General features: G+C 40.7%; 1 protein-coding gene across 6 annotated transcripts in view; it reads right to left on the reverse strand.

The window, feature by feature from the left end:
• The window catches only part of GLT1D1 (glycosyltransferase 1 domain containing 1), an 86,302-nt gene that overhangs the window by 40,309 nt on the left and 25,046 nt on the right, over nt 1-20,947 (reverse strand). For 5 of the 6 annotated variants that reach the window (XR_004402376.2, XR_004402375.2, XR_012937453.1 and 2 more), the window contains 2 exons: nt 16,102-16,158; nt 7,241-7,333 (listed from right to left, as the gene is read on the reverse strand). Coding sequence is in view for 3 of the 6 variants with exons in the window: in XM_032947212.2 (XP_032803103.1) it covers nt 7,241-7,333; nt 16,102-16,158 (150 nt within the window). In the remaining 3 variants the exon portion in view is untranslated. The remainder of the gene's footprint in view (nt 1-7,240; nt 7,334-16,101; nt 16,159-20,947) is intronic. The other variant, XM_032947210.2, reaches the window with a different exon arrangement.

A 20,947-nucleotide genomic window follows, 5' to 3' on the forward strand; every position in this document is an offset into this window, starting at 1 on the left:
TTATACCGCTGGGTGGATAGAGGTGGCAGGGTGTGGGCATTTAGGAAACTTGCTCCATCCTTTCAACTGCCACACTGAAATATTGAAAGCAAGTCCAGTGTGCTGCCCATTACACCACCGTTGTAGCATTTCCTCCCCCCTTCCCCCACCCCCTTACCAGCATACATTCAACAAATATTAAAATAATCGCCTCAACAACTATACATTGGTAAAGGTTTTTTTTTTTAAGTATCGAATTAACAACAGTAATTCAATTTAGCTTAATAATGATTGTAAATTAAACACTGACTACTGAAACACTTTCCAGTTGAACCGTATATCTAATCCACACCGTGCTATTATTGAAAATCTATACATTAGGAATAAACCTTGTAATTTTACGATACATTTGGTCAGAATTGCCCCCAAAAGCAATTTGTCCTTTTTACAGACTTCAATCGCTCTCAGATTACGTCTTCAGCAGCAAGTAGGAGTGGAACATACTGATCTTGGCCTGCCCTGATTAATCCTCAGTCTCTCAAGGCAGTTAAAGACAGGGCAACTCCACAGCACTGCATCGATTAAAATGCAGCAGCACCTCATGAAGCCAGATGGCTCAGAGGTCAGAGTGCTCAGCTGGTATCACTGAGATCATGGGTTCGAATCTGGGCAGCTCTCTGTGATGAAACTAATTTCTTAAGTTGCTTGAGTCGATGTTTCAGACTGCACAAAAAAAGATACATTTGGTATTGTATCTAATTTGACTAAATTCCACCTCTGAGACTTCAAAAATATATGTATTAATTTGACTGTGATGCAATGGGCATGATGCTGTGGGAGGGCAAGTGGAAAAGTGCTGCCCACTCGTGTGGATAATAGGTCCCTTGAAGGGATCTCAAACGTAGTTCTGTCATACATGCTTCTGTGGCCCATTATCTAACGCAGGGTTGGCACTGCTCTTTGACCGTTCCGAATGGACCTTGTCTCATGACATGATGCTAAAAGCAAAATGAGGATCAAATTATAACCAGTGTGAGGACTACCATCCAGACCAAAGTGAATACCACCACACTTTCTCTTAACAAAATTGATATCACTTCAAGCATTACAATTATAGGTCTGCAACATGTAGGGGTGTTTATCCTGAAGGAGGACTGCACGTTCTCGGTACGAAGGACAGGACAGTACAATGGAATGGAATGCCAGTATCGGATATTCATACTGCTTTTTTAAAATGCAGTTTCTCTCCGTCAGCATGTATTTGGCATGTGCTTGCTGCTATTGTGCAGTATTACATTCAACGTTCACATATATAACTACCCACGTGGGCTGCACTCCAGGGGATATATTTCAATATTGCATTCCAAAATACATATTTGGACTCAATGTCCTAATTCGTATGATGCGTCTTAATACAATGTTTGGAAGCGTTCCAAGAAACATGTTTTTTTGTCATGAGCAGCAATTTCTGAGCAAATATCAATGACAAAATATATGCACACAACAATAATTCTCCTTTAAAAGCAAAAAAAAAATTAAAGTGGCCATACGACTCAGGGGACAGACTGAGCTCACACCATTGAAATTCTTGGTTTGAATTTGGGAATTTCTGAATCAGAATCATAGACTCGAATAATCTGATGAGCTATGAAGCTCTTTTTCACAGATGCCCAGTAGAGGCTCTTCAAAATGTTACATCAACAAAACATACAAGGATACAAGAGTAAGATAGAGAAAAGTCAAGTCAATCAAAAACAAATGAATATTGCTATAACATGGAAGTACAAATTTCACGACTCTATACATTTGTAAGCTTGGGAAAAGCAGAAAAACAACAATAATATTTATAATCCAAGACTGCACCAAGACAGTTTCATGTTTATCATTAGACCTCCTTTGCCAGCACCAAAATATAATTGGTGCTAGACCAGATGACTCCAAAAGGCTCAAAAGAAAGCTGTCTCTGGTGTGAACCAATCAGTTTCAAAGACAATGCATATATTATCAGAGTGTGTTTTTTGTTTGCATTTTGACTGCAAGTATTGTGGTTAATGCAAACACGAATCCTTGTAAAAAGGTTTCAGTTTTGTTGCCAGGAAAAAGGGGGGAAACCCTATTATTATTATTGTTTCATGTTGATTACGTTGCACTTCATAATTTAATTGCTGATACCATGATTAAGGTTTATAGTTTTATATTGCAGTGGCAAATGTGGCTGTTATTAATCTTCTGTTTAAGGATAATTTTTCAGGAATATTTACAAGGCCGAGTGAAGAAACGAGATTGTTCCAAGACACTGGTGCTGCAGCAGCAAAAACTTTGCCACCTATCGCCCACGATTAAACTTGCTTGTCAATCGCAGTGAGCTGAAGAGCTCAGCCTCGTCACCAACAAATGCACAATAAATCGTCACATTAATAACATTTGTTTCTGATGTTAATTTGGATTAATTTCACGGTCTGCGATTTAAACATTTTTTTGCTTGATTGTCATGCAATGAACAACTCTTTCCCGGTCAGGTACAGGTGTGAGACATGATCTTGGTGCGGATAAATAGGTTTATCGAAGTTACTTCTGAAGTAGTTATGTAATATCATCTTCTGGGGCGATTCACTACTCGCTTGCGAGAGTCCCGAATGAGAATTTCTTCATCTCATTATGGTGCCTCCAATTGCAAAAATAGAATATAATTATGAAAAAAGCAACGGTGAAATAAAATAAAAAATTACGTCAAATATCAATTATTATTGAAGCGATTTCAAGGGATGCATAATGGAATGATGGAACAATCGCATTATTAAATTGTTTTTAAAGAGATTGGCAGTCCCGAGGACAATATATTTGGAAATATTTTTTGTATAAATTCACTAAAAGGTTTTAATTTAATTACAACAGGATCGCCGACTGGGCATAATATTTCTTTGTCAAACCCGAATTGGCTTATTCCCCAGGCGTGGAACAACTCGTACAAGAAGGAGACTTTTTGAGGACACGGGTAAACGCACATCATAATCAACAAACACACTCGCAGAAGTTTATAAATGTACACAAAAAGTTATATAAATGTGTGCGTTGAAAAATAAACTCTTTCTCGAGTTAATTCAAAGCTCTTGAAGAAAACCCATTGAGTACAAATACAGGGTAGAATGGTAGAACAGCTGTGATTTGCAACTGCGATTTGAAACAATAAACCTTACTCATGGCTATCAGCAATTCAATTATCAAGTGAAACATAATCAAAAGATTATACTGTCTTGGTGCGGTCTTGGTTTATTATTGTTGTTTTGTTGCAATTTCTACTTCCTTGTTATATAAATATTCGTTTATTTTTCATTGACGTGACTTTTCTCTATCTTACTCTTGCATCCTTCCTCGTTTTGTCCATGTCACTTTTTGAGGAGCCTCCACTGGGCATCTGTGAAAATGAGCTTCATAGTTAATCAGATTCTTCTAGTCTATGATTCTGATATGCCCAAATTCAAACCAAGGGTTTCAATGGTGTGAGCTCAGGCTATCCCCTGAGCCACAAGGCCACTTTAATTTTTTATATTTTTACAATAGGCACACTGAACCCTGCCAATGTGAGTTTGCTTCTCGGGAGAAAGGTAACATCAAGCAGCCAGTGATATCTTAACTGGTCCTTGTCCCCTGCCCCCTCTAACCAACCACTGACCACCGTGGCGAAGTATGGTAAAATAACGACCCTGTGTCAGGTTTTTTTTTTCCCCCACAAGGATGAAACAATGACACCGGAAGTTTTCCTCCTTTGGCAAAGGTTCCTGTGGCTTAACAAAATGGAGCAGAATTGTAGTCGGATAACGATAGAGTATATAACACACACTACACCTTGGCGTAGTTTGTAAACTATACGCGGAAAAATTTTTGATTTGAAGCTTTCGTGACTGCAGTAATTCATATTCTTAGTTCTTTCGGTAAAGTCACGTAGACTTTACCGAAAGAACTAAGGATATATATACGTGGATAGTTTTCCGTTATGTTTACGCACGCTCAAAATTATACGGTTCACAACAAAAAAACTACTTGCAACTCTGCGTCGCTCAGATAACTATCAAGGTTTTGCTAGCAGCTCTGAAAATCCTGGATTTTTTTTCTTTTACAGAGACCTAAACGTGCAAAACGTGGTGCCTAATCAACCACAGGAGCGGTTCTCAAGTCCTGCAGTTGTGGTGTCTGTAGCCTTGTCACTGTCGCTACTGAAAACCTGCAAAGCAACCCAACCCCCCCCCCCCCCCCCTGTATTATGGAACACAATGCTGTACTCACAACGGTGTATTTTATTGTTTGGGATGGTTGTGTGTGATCGTGGCATCATGGAAAACTGTTTCCTAATTATTGTATCTTACGGCCAGATGGTGTGCTTTGGTTTTAATATCTAATTAAATGTTAACAATATTTTCAAGTTGTGTTTTAATTGTACAGCGCGCTTGGTCACGGTGGCCAGTATCTCTGTTATTTTGCGCTTCGTCCAAATTTACTCGATGCAGAGAGCGCACGTTCAGCATCTTGAGACGCTCCTAATATTAAGGTGTGATATAAATATACATTATTATTGATGTTATTATTCATAATAAAGGTTTTTGGGTTAGATCGTGTAAGTATAAATGTGTCGTAACCCTCCACCACCCGACACAGCCAATAAGGTTCGTCACGTAAACAGCGCGCCAATTCGTTACTACTTCGGCCCACTGCTGTGTTGGAGAGTAAATCCACAACGTTTACAATTTGAGGAGTACGACGTTTTGCTAGTAATTACATCCAGAACCATTGGGCGATTTGCCAGAATAGTGAATCAATCCATCTGTTTCCGGTCTTAAATAGAGCAAGATGACGTCATCCCTGTGAATCCATCAGGTGCAGAGATCAGAGGGGAAGGAGGGTTTATTGTAATTATATAATAGATTTTTAATCAGCCTACGTGTTAAACTGTTGTTATTATTATCTGCTCATAACAAGCCGTTAGAGCACAAGGCAATAAATATGTATTGTAATTAGCCAATCAATGTTGGTGTATTCTGGTAAGGCACTAAGCAGATACACTGGATATTGTGATTAGTTTTGTGATGTATAAATCCTATTCGCAGCTGAGAGATGTCAGTAACACCACCGCAACTGAAAGATGGATTGAGGCAAACCGGCTCAATTCATCAAGTGTTACAGTAGCCATTAGCACATCACCTTTGCTTTAAAACAAGATCTGCGAAAAATATAATCTAACACGTAATCTATAATATGAATGATGAGTAATGTATAAAGATGGCAGCATCAGTAGATAACCAAGCTGAAACATTTAGCATAGACATTTTTAAATGTAGCGACCTAAATGTGATTCATCTTCTTTGGTTCTTTCGGTAAAGTCACGTAGAATGAGAATACAATAATAAAATAACACAATAAAATTCTCACGACGTTTCGGCCACAACGCAAGCGTGATTTTACCGAAAGAACCAAAGAAGATGAATCCTTGCAGTCACGAAAGCTTCAAATCGAAATCTAAATGTGATTCATATATTCGCAAGAATGCCCATCCATTCTGTGTTAAAACAACATATTTAGCATGTCATAATAATAATAACAAACAATACATTGATGGACTAAGGGCTCCCCAAGCCATGTCAATGTGTGGGTTTGTTGACCATAATTCACCGTACAGATCAGTGTGTAGTGAAGTATGGTGAAGGGGTGAGGGGGGGTCTCAGGACCAGTTCAAACATTACTCGACACTGATTTTAGCCTTGTCCAGGAATCAAACTCAGGTGGTTGGGTGTATAGAACAAAGTGCTAATCGTTGCACCATTGCTCCACCCTCTTGCATATATATGGCACAAAAAACGTTCATTGGGATCACATCGATTTATAGACCAATGAACATTTTTGGCCTCAAATCTCCAGGCTTGAATAATAGCTTATTTCACTGTGGTTCCCTGCATGAGAAGTTACAATGCATAATAAACAAATGTGATGTTACGTGCAACCGCAGAATAATTTTGTGGTATAAGTTGAGTTTTTTTCCTCTCTACAGTGTATGGCTCCCAAATGTTCAATAATATTGAGTCCAAATCATATATCTGCTATTGGATTTGTCTTCAGCAGAAGGCAGGCTTGGATAATGTCCAATTTATCCAAGTTCATCATGATGAACGGTGACCCATGCATATAGCACAACCAAATGATTGTACATCAGCGACTGGAAATTAATAAGGTGGTCCATTGATCGGATTCATTACTTCTTTCTTGAAGGCAAGCAAGAAATCCAAGGAAAAGTTCCGTATAATATGCTTCCGTACGTGATTATACATTAAGGCCTGTAAATGGCATGTTACATGGGATTTTTAAAAAAATACAACGTCACTTTCAAGCAATGCACCCGATGATATTATCGTTATGAATAATTCTCATTGACAACAAATATACTTCCACACACTTAATGCAAAAAAGTACCGTATCTCTTTCACCATGCAGGGCTATGTTTTCATGTAAATTATGTAAATTAAATGACATATATTAAAATTCCCCTTTATGAAAAGGTCAAAAAGAATATCTAATGAAGGGTCACTTACAAAGGCCAAATTCAAACACATAAGTTTCACACTTTACATTTATGGACTTTGCTTGGATTCATGAGTTCACCAAAATGACCAAAAAACATAATTTCTATAAAATAATCTCAAAGATCACACTCTTGACTCAGGCACGGTTGCATAAGACCGATCTAAATAGCCTGTATTACGCTTTGCTTCTTTCGGTAAAGTCACGTATTGTTTTATTTAACATTCTATCAATGTAAATACATTATAAATGTACGTAATTACATGTAAATAAAAATTTACAGACCTTTGTTAATCCACTTCTGAAGGCCTTTCCAAGCACGCTGTATTATAATAAATGTGTTGAGCGTACTTCAGCGCGCTAGCTTGTGTGGTTGAGTGGTTAAGCTGGCCAGTGGGGGTTTGGTATCTGAACCAGCCCGATACGACTCACCAATGATGTCAGACCTGGCCTGGACTCAAACTCAGGCCGACAGGTTCATAACATTGCGTACAAACGACTGTGACAACGCTCCGTCCCCCCCCTCACCCCCCCCCCCCCACCATAAAACGGTAGCTGTAAAACATTCTAAACAAATTTAATAATTAAATCTGATATCAACGCTAAAGGTACAGAGAAACGCCTACAATGTGCACCTATTGCCGTTGCAAGCATTTTTCAGATGAGATAACAATTTTGTTAGTTTTGTGCTTACCAGAGAAAGTGTCCGTCAGGTACAGAGGGTCCTTAACTTGACGAATCCCGCACACGAGGAGGAAGAGGAGGCTGTTCGCATCAGCGGGGACGCCTAATCAATTTGGTGGGGGGTGGAGGGAAGAAAGAGGGAGCCAAGGTTACATTCAGGGTGGTGGGTGGGGGTGCAAACTTGCGAAATGTATGCATAAAGTGTCGCCGGTGTCCTTTATGCGCCGCTATTACTGTATTTTACTGCGCAAAATATCGGGTTGCATTTTGACAGTATGGGGCATAAATCTGTGACCCGCTGACCTGTAACCTTTTACATGCAACGAGAAGGGGGGTTGCACAGATTAACTGGTATTATTGTAGGAGTTCGTTAGCATGCGACTAAATCTTCGCTGCGGTAAATTCTGGCACGATAGGGGCATTAATGCAATTTACGGTCATTTTTGTAGTTGTTGTTGCATCTTTCACATATGCTTGGAAACAAATGTTTGTCCATTATCTAGGCTGATGATATTTTTTATTTAACAACATACATCTCTCGCTTGTGATCAAGTCATTTTTTAGCGACGTATCTACTTTGTGGGCAAAAACAAGACGTAAAACCAGTTTTTTTTAGCTGCCCATCATACTAATCCCAATTGGCCAGGTGGCTGTCGGAATAGGTCAAGTGCTGCGTGGTCATGTTCTTCAATAAAACAGTAAATGACTTTGAATGGCAGAGCAGCCTATCCTATATGGGGTTGTGGCTAGGGAGCGAGTAGTGGGGGATATTATTGCTTTCCTCTCTTAACGCTCAGTCTGGGTTTTCCCAGAGCAGCGTTTGGAACGATAACCCCTCCCAAACGCCGCCTCCTTCCCCTCCTGCCCATACTTTCTCAAAAAAGATCAACAAAAGCCATAAAAAAAGAAGACCGTGGCAGACGTAAAGCACATATGGGGAAAACATCGTTCAATATTTGCCGTGCGTGCTTGATTGTACTGACATATATTTAACTTGGGACTCTGGCTTCCAAAATGAAAACACTTCCAATAATGTACTCGCCACATCAACGAGCGAAAGTGGCATTACACTGGGGATCAGAATAGAGGAGGGTTGGGAACGCTGAACTTGAGGGAGAGCGTGTTAAATTGTCATGCAGATGAAGCACCTTGAGAAAATATTGAAATGAAATGAAGGCACAAACTGCTATTAATAAAATTTATTGTACAGACTCAAATTGCCATGTCAGCTTTTTTCTTCAAATCAGACTTTTTCTTATGCAAAGAATGCATTATTAGTACCCCCGCACCCCTCCCCTACTCTTTTCCTGCGTACTCTATGTCAAGACGATGTCAGACTTTAAGAAAGGAATTTTTTTGCACGTGATTATGATCACATTTTAAGCACACAGTTGCTCATTACGATACCCTTTCAACCAGCCCGTACGTATAAGTATACATATCTGTGAACAATAATAACATCATTTATTTCCCCTGGAAAGGCTCACCGAGTCTCAAACACTATTTGAGGCCGGTCCTGCATAGTAATGTTTGGTTAATTCCATCAATGAGTGTTTTGTGTGAAGAAGAAAGGAACACACACACAGGAATAAACAAAACAAATGTATGCATGGATGGGTTTCCAACCCATTTGCTGTATTTCCATCTCCTGGTCACTATCTTACAGCCCAGCAGCTTTGAGAGTTTAACAAGTACAATCTGATCTACAAACTTGTGTCACAAGTGCTGGATTAAGTGCTGTCTGAAGAAAGTTATTTCGAAAATGAAATTGAATTTAAAGCTATAAATATTATATATAAACAGGGATATGGCTCCGCCACCTCTGTGTCTGCAGATTATTTCAGAGAGAGGTCACTGGGAGGGTCCCTGGTTTCAGTTTCAGTTTTTTTTTCAGTTTATTTTTGTATAGCCCTGTGAGCCATTCGGCTCTTGAACCGGGTGCAACCACAACAAACAAAAAAAACAAAAACACGAACAAGAAAAACATCTTAAAGTGACTATGTGACTGTGCAAACAGAAAATCCATGGAAAAAAAAACTGCAAAAATATTACTGAAAAAGCTCCGTACACCAACGCTGTGTGCAAAAAATCCCAGTGGGATGCAAGTCAAACAACAACAACCACAAAAACTTAGATTAAGGCCATCAGTCTAACTCCGTACTACAACAAAACAAACATGTCCAAACCAAAAAACGTTTTCCAAATCACCAAAAAATAAAGCCATAATTGCAACGTAACAGTGATCACAAGGACTGTGACCGAATTTTTACAATAAACTACATAAATAACATGTAACACCAAATCCTAGAGCCATAGCTGGCTGCATGAGTTACTCCACAACAACAGAAGCATCGGTCGGAGTATCAAATTTTTCAATGCACCTTTAAGATCAGCACGTTAAATCAAAATACAAATAATACTTTGTAGCGTCATCCGGAGCGAAACATTTTATTTTATTTTACGCCAATGAATAGCAGTGGCAGCTAGGGGTGTACAACTCCTCTAGAGCAGTTTTGAGAGAAGATCTCATTGGTAGCGATTCAAGTTGCAGTTTATTGGCAAAAGCATTCCAGACTCTGGGGGCATCAATAGCAAAGGCCCTTCCTCCAGTTTTTGTACGGCAATAGGGAATGTGAAGCTGGTAAATGAGCGAAGACCTGAGTTAAAATTTGTTCTTTGAAACAGAGAGGAGATCCAGCAGGTAGTCTGCGGATTTTTTTGTAAGTACATCGTGAATAAATAAGATCTGGTGCACAAGCTGTCGAACATGAAGAGATGTTAAGTTTGACCCAAGGTAGAGATCACAGTGGTGAGTCCTATATGGGCAGTTTAATGTAAATCTTAAGGTCGAGTGATAGATGGAATCAAGCTTCTTCAGTACAGTACTTGGGGCTGATTTATACACGATGTCACAGTAGTCAAGTAGAGGCAGTATGGTAGCTTTTATCAATTTCAAACGGAACATTGGGGGGAAGCAGTGCTTGTGTCGATACAGAAAACCAATTTTTATTTTTGTCTTTTTACCAATATAATCAATGTGATCTTCAAAATTCAGTTTTGAATCCAGGATGACCCCAAGATACTTATAGATCTTGACATGCTCTATTTGACAATTATTTAAGGAATGTAATTGGGGAAAAATAACTTCCTGCTTTAGTCCTGGTGAGAAGCATAGCACCTTGGTTTTGGAGGTATTCAGGACTAGTTTAAGAGCAACTAGCTGATGTTGTAGCTTGTTGAAATCACCCTGTAGCTTAGCAATCACGTCATCCGGAGAGCGGCCAGTAGTAATCAGTATCGTGTCATCTGCAAAAAGATTTACCCTGGAATGATCCAGGTCAGTGCCCAAGTCATGGACGTAAAGAGAGAACAAAAGGGGGCCAAGGATGGAACCCTGTGGAACCCCTTTTGTTATCTTAACACTGTTTGACCTCCAACCATCTGTGAATACAGTTTGGGTGCGAGAAAAAAAGAGGTAATTTTGTAACCATTTTACTGCGTTTTCGGAAAAACCGAGGCAACTTAGTTTACTAAGCAGGGTGTTGTGGTCTACTGTATCAAAAGCTTTGGACAGGTCTAGAAAAAGACAGGCACAGAACTGCTTATTATCAAGGCTACTGTAAATGTGATTCAGATAGTCTAATGCAGCAGATGTAGTGCTGTATTTTTTTCGGAACCCAGATTGTTTTAGATGTAGTAGATTGTTTGTGGACAGGAAACTGCTAATTTGGTAGGTCAATAATTTTTCAAAAATTTTCATCAACGGGGACAAAATTGAGATGGGTCGGTAGTTATTTGGATCATCTTTAGGGCCCCCTTAGTGAAGTGGACGGACATAGGAATGTTTCCATTCTAGAGGAACTGATGCTTTTTTGATGGACAGGTTGAAAATATGGGCTATAGGTTTGTATTAATAAAGTATTAAAGCTTTCGTGACTGCATAAAATTACTCATTGTTTTTTTCGGTAAAGTCACGTATGTAGAAATACAATAAAATTATATTAAAACAAAAAACAATCACGACGTTTCGATCACAACGCAAGCGATCTTCATCAGGTGTCAAGAACAAATCACGGAGGTAAATACAACAAAAAGATGAGAGACGAGAATTCAACAAACCTGAAAAAACATTATGTGAAGCACATCCAGTCAGGCCAACAACAGGAAGTGTCTAACTGTGTTGTTGGCCTGACTGGATGTGCTTCACATAATGTTTTTTCAGGTTTGTTGAATTCTCGTCTCTCATCTTTTTGTTGTATTTACCTCCGTGATGAAGATCGCTTGCATTGTGATCGAAACGTCGTGATTGTTTTTTGTTTTAATATAATTTTATTGTATTTCTACATACGTGACTTTACCGAAAAAACCAATGAGTATAGGTTTGTATATTAGGTGACCAACAGTTAGTAGAGCAAAGACGGGAATACTATCTGCTCCAGTAGAGGAGGACCCTTTGAGGTAGGACAGTTGTTTCAGAACATTACTTTCGTGGATTGGCTGGAAACTAAATTCGTTTAATGTTTGGACAGGGGTGTAGGAATTTGCATGAGCAGGGGTGACTCCCAATACATTATCAAAAAGATTACCAGCTTCAGAAAAATGAAGGTTAAAATTGTCAACTATTTTTTTGAGATCTGAACAATATTCCCCATTTCGGTTAAGCTCAACAGGCAGATTGTCTGTTTTGGATGCCTTTTCGATACATTTGATTGTTTTTCAGAAAATCCTGGCATTTCCATGTGATTCCAGGAGAGTGGAGGAAAAGTAGGCATTTTTTGCATGCCGTATTTTTTTGACGCATCTATTCCTTAAAATCCTGTATTCTAGCTAGTCATTGACCAAATTACTTTTCTGAGCACATGCCCAAGCCTTGTCCCTAGTTTTCATGAGCTTTGTAATCAAAGGATCAAACCATGGTGGGCGGTTGCCTTTAGTTTTAAAACTAACCAACGGAGCATGTTTGTTAAGAATTTGGAGAAACGTGTACCTGAAGGTCTCCCAAGCCGTAGTCAGGTTGGGGATATCACAGACCTTGCCAATATCCGAGTGAAGCACATCATTTGTAAATGCCTGAGTGCTGAAGTATCTCATAGAGTGCTTCTCAACCAATTTAGGGGGGGCTTTGGGTCTAGCTGTTGATCTCACACCAAAAATGAAGGAGTGATCACTAAGGTTATTACCCAGAACACCAGTCAGTGTGAAATTGTGAGGGGCATTTGCCAATAGGACGTCAAGCAGAGATGACTGTCCCGGATTTTTTAGATTGGGTCTTGTGGGAACATTTATTAATTGAAACAGATTAAATTCATCTGTAAAATTTGTGGCCACGGCCGGCGGGTTTAGCCAATTCCAATTTAGATCACCCACTAAAACTATTTCACCTTTAGGGAGGCCCCCAAAAAGCTCTCTCAGTGCAGATGCAGCTTCAACATCCTTCCCACTAGGCAGTCTATAGCAGCACACTACCAATGTCTGTTAATTTTTTGGAAGCGTTATTCTGAGAGCCAAACCTTCAAAGCAACATTTTTTAAACAAGGAGTGAGCTGGTGAACATGCAATAGTATTACGAACATAGATGGCAATTCCACCTCCTTTAGATCCTCAGTCAAGCCGAAAAACGTTGTAGTTGTCAATCGTAAGCTGCAAGTCATTGACGGCAGGAGTGAGAAATGTTTCTGTTAGGCAAAAAATGTCCGAGTCAAGATTTTCCACTTCTAGTTTTAGTTGACTTAATTTAATCACAAGCCTTCTGATGTTGACATGTAGAACATCAACACCTTTCCTGCCAGAAAAAATCTACAGAATTATACGAGATCTTTATATTTGGGCCAGGATGAAGCTCAATACCACCCAGAAATAAGAAAAGTAGAATTAATAGTTTGCACAAGTATTTTCTGTGAAAGGATGAAGAGCGGTGAACCTTGGACGAATAGCAGTAGCTCACAGATGGTGTTATTTTTAAGAGCAGAATGAAGTTTGGAAGGAGTGCTGGTGAAGTAATGGGACAAAGATAGGGTTTAAAAGGATACAATGATGGAGTGTAGAAGTGTCTATGAGCTGTTTCATTTGCAGGTGTAGTGGCAAATCGAGCAACAAGTTTGGACGCAAAGTAACGAGGGTAGCCGTTTGTAGAGTTGAGTGTGGCACTAGATATGGCCGGGAACGACAGTAGTACGATACACAGCAGTGAGAGTACTGATCCTGCACTGTTGACATCTTGAGTTCAAATCTGAGCAGCCACTCATGATTAAAACCGAGTTTTCAAAAGTAGTGAGTGGATGGTCTCAGACTGATCACCAATTACACTGTACATATTAAAATCCGTAATATTAAACGAGTTTTACCTAATTTGGGAGCAAATTCAAGCTCTCCCATGTGACAAACAAACGTCTTCTATAGAAGGGTGCAATATAAAGTACATTTCCCCGAGCATGTATAAGATTTGACTTTACAGGGAGTCTGGGAGAAAGATCTGTGGTATCTCATTCTGTGGGCTGTTTCATAACAAAAAATATCTGAACGGACTTTTCATCTCATGGTATGATACCAATTGCACAATTGGAATAATTTTCTTGGGAAAAATAAAAAAAATACAGGTGCTTCAAATTTTTTTAACACTTATCTGGGACTATCGTTTTTAATGGAGAAAGAACGGATAATGTACTAACATGGTAACAAATGTAATGTTAATACAGTGAGAGAAACGAGCATTTGATCCACTGCTGATTTTGTACGTTTGCCCACTGACAGAATAACAAGAAAATCCAGAAAAACGCATGTCAAAAATGATATCAATTGATTTGCATTTTAATGAGGGAAATAAGTATTTGACCCCCTCTCAATCAGAAAGATCTCTGGCTCCCAGGTGTCTTTTATACAGGTAACGAGCTGAGATTAGGAGCACACTCTTAAAGGGAGTGCTCCTAATCTCAGCTTGTTACCTGTATAAAAGACACCTATCCACAGAAGCAATCAATCAATCAGATTCCAAACTCTCCACCATGACCAAGACCAAAGAGCTCTCCAAGGATGTCAGGGACAAGATTGTACACCTACACAAGGCTGGAATGGGCTACAAGACCATTGCCAAGCAGCTTGGTGAGAAGGTGATAACAGTTGGTGCGATTATTCGCAAATGGAAGAAACACAAAGAACTGTCAATCTCCCTCGGCCTGGGGCTCCATGCAAGATCTCACCTCATGGAGCTGCAATGATCATGAGAATGGTGAGAAATCAGCCCAGAACTACACGGGAGGATCTTGTCAATGATTTCAAGGCAGCTGGGACCATAGTCACCAAGAAACAATTGGTAACACACTACGCCGTGAAGGACTGAAATCCTGCAGAGCCCGCAAGGTCCCCCTGCTCACGAAAGTACATATACATGCCCGTCTGAAGTTTGTCAATGAACATCTGAATGATTCAGAGGACAACTGGGTGAAAGTGTTGTGGTCAGATGAGGCCAAAATGGAGCTCTTTGGCATCAACTCAACTCGCCGTGTTTGGAGGAGGAGGAATGCTGCCTATGACCCCAAGAACACCATCCCCACCGTCAAACATGGAGGTGGAAACATTATGCTTTGGGGGTGTTTTTCTGCTAAGGGGACAGGACAACTTCACCGCATCAAAGGGACGATAGACGGGGCCATGTACCGTCAAATCTTGGGTGAGAACCTCCTTCCCTCAGCCAGGGTATTGAAAATGGGTCGTGGATGGTTATTCCAGCATGACAATGACCCAAAACACACGGCCAAAGCAACAAAGGAGTGGCTCAAGAAGAAGCACATTAAGGTCCTGGAGTGGCCTAGCAAGTCTCCAGACCTTAAACCCATAGAAAATCTGTGAAGGGAGCTGAAGGTTCGAGTTGCCAAACGTCAGCCTCGAAACCTTAATGACTTGGAGAAGATCTGCAAAGAGGAGTCGGACAAAATCCCTCGTGAGATGTGTGCAAACCTGGTGGCCAACTACAAGAAACGTCTGACCTCTGTGATTGCCAACAAGGGTTTTGCCACCAAGTACTAAGTCATGTTTTGCAGAAGGGTCAAATACTTATTTCCCTCATTAAAATGTAAATCAATTTATAACATTTTTGACATGCGCTTTTCTGGGTTTTGTTGTTGTTATTCTGTCTCTCACTGTTCAAATAAATCCTACCATTAAAATTATAGACTGATAATTTCTTTGCAAGTGGGCAAAGGTACAAAATCAGCAGGGGATCAAATACTTTTTTTCCCTCACTGTAGCTTCGTTGTCAACACGTGGCCTGGAATCTTCTCCAGGTGGTCTCCAGAGCCCGAAGGCAGCAGCACATGCCACGTGGTATTGTTGCAAAATCTCAAAAGTGTTAAAACACTTTTTTTGAAGCACCCTATAATAATAAAAAATATATAACTGCAGTTTACAAATTTCATTCCACAGTACATTTAAACTTTCCAAATGTCAAGCTTCTGACAGATCACTGCAGGGCTGTCTAAATATTTCACCCGAAACTGCGACTCCAATCTACGAAGTGCACCCAAATTCTGTTACAGCTTGCGCTGTTTAACAAAAGCAAGCTACAACGCATTGTCCAAATTCTATAATTGGAAGTTGTGGTCACACACATTTCCATTAGATATGTATGTATTTCATAAAAACAACAGTATTTCACATTTCGCTGCATTCCTGTAAATGAACGCAAGGGTTAAACATCAAGCTATAGAGACAGCAAAATCAAAGAACACCCTACATTCAGTAGAAGTACACGTACAACCACGATGAATTATTCATCATCGTGTTGAAGTGCTCCTGAGAATGATAGTGGCCATAGCGGGAGTTCGGCCGTTCTTGCGTTGGCTGCGTGCGTTGTGTGCATACAGAGCTGTGGCTCACCCCAACTACGTAAATGGATCCTCCAGGCAAATCCAGTGTCGGGATTGGTCCACACACCTGTTGACAAACAAGGGCAAATAGTTGAAACGTTCATTATATGAATGTACTCGATTTTTTTGTTGTTGCAAAAAAAAAAAACGGCGGTTTAACACGTAGCGTGCTTTCGCTGACCAATATTATTCATAACGAAGGTGTTTTGGGATTGGATCGCGTGAGTATAAATGTTGTCGTAACCCTCCACCACCCGACGCAGCCGGTAAGATGTTTATCACGTAAACAGAACGCGTCAATTAGTGACTACTTCACTCCACCGGTGTGTTGGACAGTAAATCCACAACATTGACAATTTGACTACCGTGACGTTCCGCTGGTAATTACATCCAGCAGCAGGCAATTTTGGGGGGGGGGGGGGGGTGTGCGGGAGCACTGCAAGATTGGTGTGCCCCCCCCCCCCACTCCCCGCTCCGTTTGTACAGAAGAATGGCTCCAGAAGATAATTTTCACAGATTCTCTGCCGTGTAAAATCCGTCGAGTGTCCCCTTTATTATTTTACACTCTGGCGGGTGGGGGGTCGCACTTTTCCACACACACTGCAGTGAGATTGTAGCATGAGAGTCGAGGCGGTGTGAAGCAATCTCAGGCCTGAAATTTAGCCGAATTAAAGCGAAGAACCGCTTTGTTTTGTTTTTACATGATCGTTTCTGTGTGCAGTCATTGATGGCTATGCTCCAACCATTGAACTCATCACATGTGAGAATCCAGTTTACTCACCAGCAGCTACACGGATTCAAACACAGGATTTCAGCAGTGTCGGCTCAGCGCTCTGACCACCCTTTTGGAGCTGCTCAGTCTTAATAACGCCCCCTATCTCATTATACCACCTGCCATAAAAGACATTAACATTTGAAAGGGCATGCTCTTTGGTTGCCAGTGTGACGATACATGCCTGCTAAATTTAAAAGTTACATACAATTACTAAATTATGATAACATAATAAGCTTGCCTAATGTTTGCGTGCTGGGCACAAAGGCCCCTGCAGTCAGCTGGGCAAAGTTCCTGCTTGAGAACCCCCCCCCCCCCTCTAATATAACAATTAGCTTAGAGATGCTGACATGAGGTTATTAAACGTAACCACGTTTGCATACACTTCAATTGTGGAATTGTGCATGTGGCTGTGCAAAAATGTGCACATATATACGTTGAAATTCAATTTCTGGATGATGTACAATATCAGCTGAGAAAATGAAGACGCAAGGTACATGCGTGATGATACCATTTGGTATTCCGTCCTATTCGTGTGCCCTATGGAGGGGAGGTAAGTTTTTTTTCCATAACATTCTGAGGGTTCCACTGTGCGATGCCGAGACGCACAGAGTAGTGGCTTGCAATGCAAAGGAGTGTGTGCACTCTCGTGCTTGCTCACAGGCTGACGTGAAGGTAAATATGCACACAATAGTAGCCGGTAGCAGTTTTTGCCCACTTTCTATCATCTCTAGAAATCAACGCAGCACGAGAGGAAATTTTATACTTGATTTGCCGAAAGGAATTATATATTTTAAAGTGTTTATAGCGTGACACTTTAAGCAAATTAGGACTTGAAACTGACCCTGCCCTATGAGTAAACGCAATCAAATATCTTGGGTTGTCATTTTCTAGGGCCAAAAATAGAAAATATTTGGTGTTTGGATTTCTCTAGTTATAGCCATAGACTTGAATATACCTGTGGCAAATTTCAGATTTACAGGCGAACATTAGTCTTGAGTTACTGAGCCAAGACCGTTTGTACTTAATGGATGGTACATACTGCACCTGAATAAAAACTTAAAACACTGGACATTCAGTATGTATAGAATGCACATGCGTTTGTGTGTTTAAGCACACACAGTACACCTCAAGTTCACCGATTTTACTCACAGGCTCAACCGATGACTAAGTGCTCAGACGCTCAATTAATATGTCACCGTTCGAGTTTAGAAAATCGATTAAAACCATTATCGGTTTAACGTTACAGAGAATGTAGCGGCCCCTAGTGTCTGCGACACATGGGTAAGCTGAACTCGTTAATTTAACGTCGAATGTTAACGCACACGATTCAACCCATGTATCGCGAGCTAAAGCGTCGATATTATTTGATGGGCCAATTCGTTGTGTCGAGTATTCCCTTGTTATTTACACACATGCTATCTGCGATTTTTGGCTATAATGTAATGCGATAAAGTGATGAGATAGAGGGATTTTAATTTGAGGATGCGCATCATCATAATTTATAACCTACTATTTAATCCTTTTCAATATTTTTTTCATTAAGCTTATGTTCATTATAACCGATTTTGTATGTTTTCGTGTTATGCTAATTTTCATGTTTTTAAAAGCTTATTAATGTATGTATTTAAGGTAATTCATAAACAGGTAAAAAAACATTTTTTTTTTAATGAAGGACAATATCATTACCCGCGAAATATGCCTCTCTGGAACGTATCCCTTGCGAACATCGAGGGAATGCCGTACACCACTGCTAGATGTACACGCGTGACAGCACTGCAAGTGCAACACCTCCAGTGTTTAATGGTGCATTTCCTGCACAGTCACGCGGCGGAATTCGTGCGATTACAAACCGGACCATTGTTGTGTAGGAAAAGCGTCCTCGACACGTTTAACCCTTGTACTAGAGTAATAATAATACGAATTATATATATAAAATATATAAATAACATTTATAGTGTAGATTAGAATTTAGTCACCTGGATTGATGACCACAAATGTGTTATCAAGGTGTAACATGTTCATTTCACTGCACAATGTTTGCTGACATTCGTTAATACAGATAAGAGATATATCTGTATGGATAAAATGGTCCCTTCTTCCCGTAATCCATCAACCTCTCAGCAACTACCAGAGATCAGCAGATTCACTTCATTTAAGCTTCAATTCCCTTTCCTGCTGTCGGACGAGCAGTTGTTATCGTTTTTGTAGCAGAAAAATGAGATCAATTTTTTTTCTTCTAATTTCTTTAAAGCTGCAATGTAAAACAATTATAACATCACTTAATGTAACCATTAAGTGGTGTTATAATGGGATGGCATACATCATTTTTAAACCTCCATTGTCATCTTGCGCAATCTCAGCAATTGTAATTAATCATTCAAACTACCATTTGGCTAAGTAAAGCACTTTGCACACGTGTATTGTACGCATGCAAACTGGCACATGCCTCATTAGTAGAGAGCTCCTCACAATTGGCAGGGCTCCCAGTTCAAACCCTGGTCAGGGGCTGACTCATCATCATTCTGGGTTCATAAAGAAAAATGTAGTCTAACTTTTGTGGGGAAGTTTACAATGGTTGCCCTATCAAAATTGTTGCCCCAGTCACAGGAATGTGTAATTACAACCACCGCTTAGGCCTCTAAAACTAATTTGCACTTGTCTAAAAATGCTCATTGGAGCAGGAAAATAAGGTCGATTGTTATTGTGCACATTTATGAGCATTGTAATGTGATCTGGTGCCGTCGACAGAGCGGCATCCTCCACTGCCATTCAAACTGTGACTTTACTACTATAACTACTTTGCACACATTTATGCATGCAAATCACCCTTTGCACTGCATTGTAATGAATGCAGCTGGCGAAGTTGTCATCACAAAGCACAGTCTGCACACCGGGAATATTTTCCATTTTCGGATTCAAACTGCAAAGGACGTTAATGACTGTGCCATCGCTCCACGACATATCGGCAATTTCCACCTGTAACGCGCATAGCATTCATTCGCTCTCGAAGGCAGTATACAGACTCGGAGGCGCGTGGAACCACAGACGAGGAGGAAAGGCAGCAACGTGAGGCGAGCCGGTGCCAAAATCCCCCCCCCCACCCCCCAAATTCTGCAGTCCTCTATATATGAAGGTGTTATCGGCGATTATTGAGCAAGGGGGCAGTACACTCTCCCGTACAGGTGGAACAAGGTGGGATCCACATTTTGCATCCTCCTGGCAATCCAGGGGCATGTGGCACCTCGACACCCACAGGAAGGAGGTCTCACGACATTTCTGTGATCCATCAACCCTCGCTGCCTCCACAGTGCTGGATTACAGGTGTGCTCCACCAGCACCCAGCTAGTCATTAGCTGCTGTGAGATACATTTTCTTGTTATGGTGTCTCTAGCACGCACGCACGCACGGTGGGAAATTAAAGGTGTTTTTCTCGTTCCAATCAGGAACTTAAGTGCGAGTGTATCTTGCACAAGCGTAACTTAATTGCAGGGTGTACGTTATTTTTCAAACAAGTCCACAAGTTCCACGCTGAGCCATGAGCGAAACAATAAAGGTCGTGCACAACACATTTCCCAAACGGAATATGAACCTTATGGCGGGACCCCGGGGTCCCATAAGCCCCCGGCTCTCGCATAAACTGCGTTGCGACGTCATTATACATCTGTTGAAAGGCAAACGATACGGCTATTCCTCTCGACGAGCTCTCCACGATGTGCTAATCAAATATTTGTTCTGCTGTCGCGTCGTCCTCGCTGCGCTTGGACGACGCGACAGCAGAATGATCCACGCCAGGTGGGCGGTGCGTCGGAGTTGCCAAAAATAAATAAATAAAAGTACGATTTTGACTTCCGTTTATTCGGGACCCCAGGGCCGCCGCCATAAGGTTCATATATCGAACTGCCAATTGGTGGCTCGGGCAGGTCACGTCACCAGACAGAATGGGCAGCCAAGAGGGCGTGACTGCGACCCGAGCGGACGACCATCGTGGAGGCGGTGTGGACCATGAACAGTTCATTGTGCAAGGCGCAGCATCGCAGAACTGTGTCAAGACATGCCAACAGCACTGGCAGGTATTTATCCA

This window comes from Petromyzon marinus, chromosome 5, assembly GCF_048934315.1.
Source record: "Petromyzon marinus isolate PM22_M1 ecotype Great Lakes invasive population chromosome 5, UKy_Petmar_22M1.pri1.0, whole genome shotgun sequence".
NCBI lineage: Eukaryota > Metazoa > Chordata > Hyperoartia > Petromyzontiformes > Petromyzontidae > Petromyzon > Petromyzon marinus.